This window comes from Gadus chalcogrammus, chromosome 3 (assembly GCF_026213295.1).
Source record: "Gadus chalcogrammus isolate NIFS_2021 chromosome 3, NIFS_Gcha_1.0, whole genome shotgun sequence".
Classification (NCBI taxonomy): domain Eukaryota; kingdom Metazoa; phylum Chordata; class Actinopteri; order Gadiformes; family Gadidae; genus Gadus; species Gadus chalcogrammus.
Window position 1 is genome coordinate 16,189,201 of NC_079414.1, and position 10,000 is coordinate 16,199,200.

The following is a 10,000-nucleotide window of genomic DNA, read 5'->3' on the forward strand; positions in this document are numbered from 1 at the left end:
GCGCTGGGAATGATCAGCAAGATTAATACGTGAGCGCTCTCTCGGCCGAGGGAGGAGGGACGGCGAAACAAAATGACGACAACTGAAATAAATAAAAAAAGAAGACAGCAGTATTGTACGATGGCTTGGGGCAGCTGTTTTTACCCGGGTAAGCTGGTGAGACAGAAGGGTGGAGATGTCGTAAAAGGGGGGCGGGGGCCTGTGCAAAGCTTTATCCATCCTTAAAGGCAGAAATTCATCACCTGGCTACACCTTGCTGCCCTGCATTATTTAAATACAGCATATGAAAACTGCATTTATCTGCTACTCGTTTATGTCTATTTAAGTGCAGCGAAGGAACATAAGGCATAGTCATGCTCATGCTCCCACTGTGTCCTGGGGGGGGTATTTTCACCAATAAAATGTGTCAACAAAGATCCGAATGTGTTCAATGTGCTGTTTGTATTGTTGAAAACATCACCTCGAGAGAAATATATAGTGTGAACCCTACACTTTGAAACAGACTGTTATTGGTGTGCGTGTCGTCTCTTTCTCAGTCTTACAATATCCCATCAACAAAATAAAATGAATCACCTTGTAAAGAGCAAGACAACACGAACACAAACACAAAATATAAAAAATAAAAATAAAAAGTTAGGCTTCTGTGACTGACTGCGCAGGTAATTTGGGGTCCTGCAGTCCTACTGTGTTGTAACCAAACTTCGGGGGGTTTTGTGCGGAGATATTTTACTAAAGAAATCACAGTCTCGCCAGTGGATGAAGATTGCAGAAGTGTGTCTCTGCAGTGTTGACCTAAAAACTTTACACACTTTTTTTTTTTGCTGTTGGCAGAGTTTGCGTTCGCCAATTATGCACTTATTCACTTCCCCGCCTCAAGCAATATGCTTGGAAAATACATATAGGAAGGCCAAGAACATGAAACGCCCGTTCCTCAAGATTTGAGCATGTCTGCAGTCAAACTTCATATATCAAACTGAAGTCTGATCTGTGGGACTACTGCTCCGATGAACTCGGGGAGCCAGGAGGTGTGGATCAGAACCTACCTTGGTTGCAGGTCTTCCCGGTGAAGCCCGCGTGGCACTTGCACTTGTTGGGTCCGACACAGTCTCCGTGTTTACACCCGGGCTGGCACTGGGCTGTAAGAAGGAGAGGGGGGGGGGGGGGGGGGGGGGGGGGGGTGGAGGGGGATCAATGCACTGCGCCCTGGAAGAGTCCTTAGAGCAATTGAGCATGAAAAACATTTTATCCATGCACCTTTTTATTTTGGCACGCAGGAAGGAGGCAAGCAGTGTGTTATGTGTCTGCTAACCATCCATGTAATAAGACTGTGTGTGTGTGTAGATATTTGTGTATGTGTGGGTGTGTGTGTGTGTGTGTGTGTGTGTGTGTGTGTGTGAAGGTGTGTGCGAATGTGTGTGCGCATGTGCGTCTGTGAATGTTTTTTTATCTCTCCACATAAACCAAATATAGAAACCTCACAGAGTTAGCGGCGTAAACTGGTTTCCTTGGTGATATACATCCTCTTAGCACCTCGATGTTAGCAAGCACCTGAGCGTAAAACTGCAAAGAATAACCCTTACTCTCACGGCTTTTAGATGCAACATGAGCTGTATACGTCTATAACAGCCTGCAGGACTAAAAATGTGGGTTTGCTGCTAGAAGATGAGTTATTCCTAACGGTATCAACACAGTGTCTTGCCCACAGGAATCTGTGCACACTGTGTACGCTGAGACTGAGGAGGAGGCTGTTACATGGTCTGGTCACCGGAGACTACGGTAACTTTCACACCCAGGAAGGAGGAGTGTGTATGTAGGGAACTTCGGGCAACGTTGGCATGTAAGTATGCACGGCCTCTGTGTGTATGTGTGTGTGTGTGTGTGTGTGTGTGTGTGTGTGTGTGTGTGTGTGTGTGTGTGTGTGTGTGTGTGTGAGTGTGTGTGTGTGTGTGTGTGTGTGTGTGTGTGGCTGTGTGGCGCCTTAGTGAGCGAGCGGCTCTCTCCCCTGCTTGTCTGACAGCTCCTGCCTCGGCTTGCAGTAAAGCACGTCCACCGCACGCCACCCAGCCAGGTGATGCTCATTTTCATTTAGGGCTTCATTAGCTCTGTCATAATACGAGCCAATCACAGGGCGTAATTACCCCGGCGGTGAATGACGCTCCACACCAAAAATCTAAAGGGATGCGTGCATCGGGTGGCATTGAGATCTTGTACAGTGGTATATAAGAAGTCCCTTTGTGATTGCTTGAAAGTTTTTTAGTGTGTCTGTGTTTGTGAATGTGTGTATGCGAGTTTGTTTTTGAGAGAGAAGCCCAGAATGTGTGTGTATGTGTGAGTGTGTGTGTGTGTGGGTAACAGTGCAAGCCCACATGTTGGTGGTGTTGGTGTGGGAATGTGCCTGAGAGTGAGAGTGTGTGTGTTTGTGTGTGTTTTTGAGAGAGAAGCACAGATTGTCAGTGTGTTTGCATGTGTTTGATTTTGCGTATGAGTGTGTGTCCATTTCCGAGTGCTGAGGATGTGTGTTTTTGAGATAGCAACAGATTGTGTGTGTGGCTGTCTCTTATGTGTGGCTCTCTGCACGCCCACATGTATGTGGTGTTGGTGTGAGCATGTGTGTGTGTGGGTACATGTGTGAGTGTGAATTCATGCGTGTGAGTGCGTGTGTGTGTGTGTGTGTGTGTGTGTGTGTGTGTGCGTGTGTATGAATGTGTGTGTTTTTGAGATAGCAACAGATTGTGTGTGTGGATGTATTTTATGTGTGGCTGTCTTCATGCCCACATGTGTGTGGTGTTGGTATGAGCATGTGTGTGTGTTTGTGAGTGCAAGTGTGTGTGTGTGTGTGTGTGTGTGAGTGTGTGTGTGTGCATGTGCGTGCATGTGTATGTGCTTGTGTGTGTGTGCGCTTGAAAAAAAGGAAGAAACAGATGAAACCAGGATAGCAGAGGGAAAGAAAGGGGAACCATGAGATGAGAGTCCTAATCCCACATGAGCCAGCTTTTGCTGTGTTTTCTAAATTGCGGTGCGTATCTTTTGTTGTGTATCTAAATCATTACACGGATCAAGTCGCATTTGGGAAAGCAAAGCTACGGGCTTTACGATGTTGTCACACACAGCCTCGAGTCAACACCTCGCAAGGTTCCATAATTCTTGAAGGATTCTCTTCGATTTTTAATCAGAAGTACATAAAAGATGCCGTAATGAAGAGGCAGGTGATACGCCGAAATGAGTTGAAACGCTGGTCACCGCTTTGGCTTCAAGGACAATACCGGATACTGGGTGAACAAACCACCGTCTCTCCTGGCTTCACTAAAACACCCGCTGCCAACGTTATATGTAAAAACAACTATGCTGTAGGCCTACCCATTCTTCTCAAGATTATAAAGCGCGGGCGCAATCTCGCATCAAATGTATTTTGTAATGTGCTCTATGTCAATACTAACTTAATGAAGGTTAGTGGACAAAAAGGCTGTGAAATGCCCTACGTTCGCCACAAGTACAAACAAAAGGTGGTATCACGAAGACCAAGGTTCTGCTGCTTTTTATGTTGGTTGTGCAGGCGACTACACGCAAAACCCTTTTAGGCAGAAATGGCCACAGTCAAGTAATTCTGACAAATTAAAATGGCAGTGGATGTTTTAGGAAAGCCAGGAGGGTGGTTAGAATGGTTTGATCTGAATGGTGTTATCATTTAAGTGGTTTGACAGCATTGCCCATTCTATTCAATCTTCGGCTAAGATAGTTATTCCATGTGTATTTACTTGAAGCCTCCACACCACCCCTAAAAATTCAACAATGCCATCTCTCCCTCCAGTATGAAGGACAAAAGGTCTGAAAGATAAACATTCTAAATGGAGGATACAAGACTTGATCTATTATTATTAGACGCCATCATCTTATAGAAGAAAGCCTTCTTCTCCCCCGTATTAACAATGGAGAACCTGAGACCGGCAATAGCACCCCTGTGATTGAAAACTGTTCAAAAAGTGGTATGTGTGTTTCTCCGTTGTAATGCAGCACCGGTATTGGAAACACAGGTCTCGACTGTGAGCAGCTTTACCCAATGGCGGGCAGGGTATTTTTAAACGAGCAGTAACCCCAAGTAACGGAGATCAGGGAAAGAGCTGGCCCGTGGTGTTTATTAACACATCAAACAGCATTGGGGGCTAAAACAGGCACATGCTAGCGGAGGGCATCCATACATAGCCCGTACATAGCAGCAGCAGCGCGTCGTTCCAGGAATACCGGGCGGACGTGCCTGCCGATGACACATGGTGTTACACACAGTTTACATCAGGCATTCCGCCGGACACAAAAGGACCCGGGACGGAATGGTGACATTGCTGGGTCAGGATATTTCCACATAGCGGGACCGAAAGCGCAACCGAGTCCCAGAGATACAGCGATAGGAGTCATTTCGATTATGCCCACGAAAATATACTTTAGCTGCTTTAACGCCTTGTTGGGTGTCCTTTGTATAACGACGAGCGGGGAAAAGCCACTGTGATTAGAGTTGTGGCTTTAATGTGTTAATTAGCCTGCTTATACCACGCCATGCTTTTAGTTATTTTATGCTGAGCAGTTAAGAGAAAAGTTTTCGCTCATACATTTTTTTTTAAAGTCAGTTAAAAGGGTTTCGCTTAGTGGCTCCTCGTCGAGGCGACGACGCGAGGCAATAAACTGTTAGCCGTGTCACCCTGAAGGAATTTTAAAATAATTAATCGAGAGATATGAGTTCTCAGTGAGGAACAGCAGCTGCAGAAGAAAGCAGGTCATTAGCAGAGATCTGAAGCCGGGGAGAGAAAGAGATGGCCACAGCCGAAGGGGGCGGAGGGTGGGGGTGCGGCTGGGGAGTGTGAGGTATTAATGTGTTGAGGGGGAAGTGGTTTGAATCTATAAATAAGTAAGCGAGAGAAAGTGAAAGCGCGCAGGATTTTGGAAGATGTGGCCCCAGGATGAGTGTCTAGCAGCGACATTATTTTCCAGAAAAACACATGGGGGCTAACCTTGAGGTTGGCATCGTATTCCGGCTACCCTGTGTGTTAGGGCGAAGAGCGCTGCAAAACAAACAGCCAAACAAAGACAAGGGAGCGTTGCAGGCTTGTTTTTCGTTTTAGTTATTTTTGTCAGGAGAAAAAACAAATGTACATGATGTTAGGGAAATAAAACACACATAAATTATGGAAAACAAATAGGAAGGTCTGGAGTCACACATATTCACATTCATGCAAAAACTACTTGGGTTTTGTGTCATATTGAATAAAGGATTGTTAATAAAGATTAAAAAGACTTGATTTTGTATCTAAATTGAATTGGTCCAACAATGCAGCATTCCCGATTATGTGAATGCCACCAGAATGCTAACTGAAATTTATTTTTTATTGAAGTGTGTGTGTTTGAGTGGGTTTTGTCGTAGCCTTTTGAAATATAATTAAAGTAAGGCTTTTATTAGTGTATGTCCTTGATATTGACACAGTGGAACGCATTTTAAGCAAATTATTATTACCACCTACTAAGGCATGGCAATGTGACTATGTTGCTAGATAGTTGATCTTAATTATACATTAGTATAAAGGTTCTTTAACATACTGCTGCAGTGTGAAACGTGGCTTTGTAATAGATTAATAATGGAGCATCTGTTATTCACAAGTGCTCAACAGAAGCATAAGTAAGATATATTAGCATTATTTTATAAATGCATGTTAAAAAAAAGAAGACAAAACCACTGCAAGAAAACACACATACCTTTGAACAAACTCAAGCCTACTTGTTCGGATCACCGCCCTAATGACCACTAATAGTTGAAGAGACGATAAAGGGACCGTGGTCACGGATCAGTGGTCCACCAAGCCACAGAGACCATCCAGTTAAAATGAGGTTTTGTTAAACTACAGATCGCCTTACAGTCAATCATCGCTCACTCATAGGATCCGATGACCAGATTCTAGGAGACTCTGCGTCGGCCTAGCCCGACCTGCACCTCGCTCAGAGGGATGAAACCACACTAGTCCATTCATCACATCCGAAGCCCGGCAGAACACACTTTAAATCCCTTTAGAGATGAGATAATTCACCTGTGAAGGACAGAGAGACGAATGCTGCGTCTCCGCTTGGCTAGTTCTCCGTATTCCTGTCACTCTGAATGTTTTATTTTATCTTTTTTATTCTAGGTTGAATATATGCAATGGATATCATATTGAGTTTGGCTGGTGGCTTATCCGCAGTGTCTGTATCATCAATTTGTAGAGAAACCATGTATAGATATGGTTTATTAAAGATGAACTTCATATTGATGGAATATTTTAGCATTTCATTTTAAAGTTCATCACATTTAACTTGGTTTTATGTTTCATTTAATAAATCCTGCTATGGGTAGTAAAAAACGTTAAATATAATTTACATGAAATATTAAATGAAATGGATCACATAAACAAGTTTCTCAATGCAATGTGTGTGCCCTCTCTCCTCGTCTTTCTCTCCTCAATTATTTCAACAAAGAGGCCAATCCCTCGCCTTGTTCCTTGTCAAATGGTTGTCTGATGAACCAGTCGGTGAACTGTATCTGCGGAGGCTACAACCCCGCAGCTCTGCCCTGCTCCCCTCTGTCACCATGAAGACAAAAGCCTGAGGACTGTGACACTGCTGCACGTGATTGCACATGCAAGCACTCACATACAGACAGATCACCACAAACACATATACGCATGCAAACATACACATGCCGACAAATAAACACACAGGTGTACACTCCAACACACACACACACACACACACACACACACACACACACACACACACGCGCGCACACACACACACACACACACACACACACACACACACACACACACACACACACACACACACACACACACACACACACACACACACAAAGACACACACTATATCTCCTAATCCCCCTTTCTGATCTCTCTCTCTCCCTCTCCTCTGAAATCAGAGTCAGGCTGATTTGATGGAGGACTGATTGTAGTTTAAAGAGCACGGCTGTACGGATATGAGCAGCGGATGTACTCCCCCCCCCCCCCCCCCCCCCCCACACACACACACACACACACATCCCCTCTCCTCCCTCCTCTCACTCCTCATTGGAATGCATTGAGGGAGAATGAGCAGTGATTTAATCAATAGCAACAGATAGGACTTTGTGGGAAGCAGGTGGTAGTGATGGTGGTGGTGGTGTGAGGGAGGAGTTCTGAAATAGCTTGTTGTGTCGCTTAAAAAAACAGAATATGTGGGACTCCAGAGATACAATCATGATAACACAGATGCTCACACACTGCTGCTATTTGGAGTCGACCACATTCATGGATTCATTTACAGCACTTCAAACCCTACGTCAGCTGTCCTGTTTCTAAGATATCTGCTCTCTCCTGCAATAGAAACTTCAGTGTCAACAATACGTTGCTGTACCTAAAAGTGCGAAGCGCATAGTCGCTTTACTTACCGCAAACTCTTCTTACGTGAGAGATTCAGCATCAAGCAATATTCAAGCGACAAAGTTCAAATAATTAAATTCTCGCTCGTGCCACGCCATTACAGACATTTCCGTCTGTTTGAGTCATTCTTGCCGCTGGGTTGGCTGGCCAAAATGTATTCTATTCGCGTCTTTGCATTGACTTTGTATGTAGTCGCGCTGCGCCTTCGCTTTTGGTGTGAGCGCACGGTAATGACTAGTGAATCACCAAAAACATTATTTAAGATAAGAGCATAATATATTTTGCAGCTTGAGTCTAAAGAGCCTGGGGATCTGGTGTTCCCTAGGTGTTGCTTTAATATTGCTGTGCTGAGGATGCTGGCTACAGAGCTGTATTGACGGCTGGGCTGAGACTATGTTATACATCCTTCAACACCTACTATAACACTCCATACACAAAGGAGAAATGCTAGTGGGCCTTCACTTCTATGTTTGAAATTGTGATTGCAAGGTGTGAACATTATCATTGGCTCAGGAAGCTGTTGACATAACGTGTCTCCGGCTTCTATGTCTGAATCTTAAACTCGAACTGAAAATTTACAGAGAGAGAGCAAACCAATGTTGATGTTTAAATGTGGCGAATACTCCGACTGTGATATTTCATTTATAAATCCGCCATTCCTATATCGACCTTCTTTTATAAACCACAGCAGCAGTATATGAGACATGTACCTGAAAATAAAAAAGAATGCAGTTAGTTAATCATTTTTTATAAATAAATCATAACATGACATGATTAAGTTAAAAACAATCAATTCAAACTTAAGATCAACAAGTTGTTGCTTTGGTAACGGAACAAGACACAAATGTTATGGTGGATTAGAGGACATAAATAGAAGCTTTGACATATGGAACGGACATGCAGTGTAATGGACCCTCTGTTTACAGCCCCCACCCTTCTGCCCATCAAATTGAGATTCATTATGTACACAGGGTCAAGCTGCCCATTCTGATCATTAGGATGTTTATTTTTTTAGCCGAATAATTGATATAATTACACATAAAACCCATAAAAGCACTTTATTGAGTGGATTCACGAAAGGAGGAATGCAACCATAACTATGTATTTTTTGTTGTAATGTGTGGAGGGTTTCAGTAGGAGGTCCTTTGATAAGCCAAGCTCTCTTCAAATGAAATGTTATCTATGTAAGTGAAGTGAACATCACAACCATCTTTTGAATCAATCAGGATGGTATCACTAATCTCCTCATTAGATTCAACCAGCATCCCCTCATCCTCAACAAAAAAGTGGCAATAAATAATGTAATGCATTCCGCAATCCCTTATCTGGAACAATTACAATCTTAAACAAAACTCCAATGTCCAACCTGTCCGCTCTTGTTTGAATGCTTTCCTGTGTAACCTTTGAAGTCGACAGGTATGTTCAAGGGCTAACCTTAGCGGGTAGCATCTACCATGACCCAAGCCAGTAACCCTGGCAACTATCTCCACACGGCAGTCCTCTCCCGGCGCCCCCGGGTGAGTTTCACGTCTGCCACATTGGAGAGAGATACTTTCGAGGACGTACACATCAATTTGAGGCGGAAAAATATCCAGGGAGAAGCTGAGGATGAATCCTCGTTTCTAGGTTCCTTGTTTTGGCAAGATGTCTAAGAAACGACACGTGCTCAGTTTGCTACCATGGGTAAGACAATAACATAGGCAAGACAAAGACCCAAATCCGCTGTGTACCTTCCAAGGGAGCTCAATTGTACATATTACTGATTTCATTATTCTGACGTGTTGTTCATTTTCGAGGGTTTCGAGTTGCAGGCACTTTGGCCGGTTGCCAGCCTTTACAAGAGAGGCTTTGTTACCACGACGACTAACTAACAAAACGCTGCGTCGAGCGTTACGTCCACATGACTCTCTCTCTCCTTCATGCCTCGCTCGGTCGTCAGGTAAACGTTGGGACGAAACAAAACATAAACACAGCAGGTGACATGGGCGACCGCTTCCTAGTAATGCTATTCATTACCATAGTTAGCAAGCACACAAAGTGACTTACAGGACAGAAATGGTGGTCATAAATGAGCAGGTAGAGGCTAGGCATCTTTCTCAGTGAGGCAAACAGATAAGAAAACAGACAGAAATTCAGGGGATTCAAGCTCACTACTTTACGCCGGGGTGTCAAACACCCTTACCCCTCAGGACCACTCCCCCCCATCCCCCCCTGCTCTGTGACACAAAGTGGGGACCCCAGTTGAGCCCAGGAAGTACCCCCCCACCAATAAAAGCCCAAGGCCGGACCGCAGTGTGACTCACGTTGGCAGTGGCCCCAGGAGCGCCGAGTCCAGCCCCAGCAGCAGTCCATCCGGGCCCCGTAGCGACACAGGCCGTTGGAGGGGGCCATCTGCCGTGGCCACCTGTAAGAGACACACACACACACACACACACACACACACACACACACACACACACACACACACACACACACACACACACACACACACACACACACACACACACACATATAGACACACCCACACACACTGTTAGTTAGATCACAGTCCC

At 44.6% G+C, this 10,000-nt stretch overlaps 1 protein-coding gene across 2 annotated transcripts in view; it reads right to left on the reverse strand.

Annotated features, from left to right (window-relative positions):
* Positions 1-10,000, reverse strand: part of npnta (nephronectin a) — a 56,757-nt gene that overhangs the window by 39,260 nt on the left and 7,497 nt on the right. The window contains exons 2-4 of one of the 2 annotated variants that reach the window (XM_056586289.1): positions 9,752-9,852; positions 5,001-5,051; positions 1,044-1,136 (exon numbers count right to left, since the gene is read on the reverse strand). In XM_056586289.1, the coding sequence (XP_056442264.1) occupies positions 1,044-1,136; positions 5,001-5,051; positions 9,752-9,852 (245 nt within the window). The remainder of the gene's footprint in view (positions 1-1,043; positions 1,137-5,000; positions 5,052-9,751; positions 9,853-10,000) is intronic. The other variant, XM_056586290.1, reaches the window with a different exon arrangement.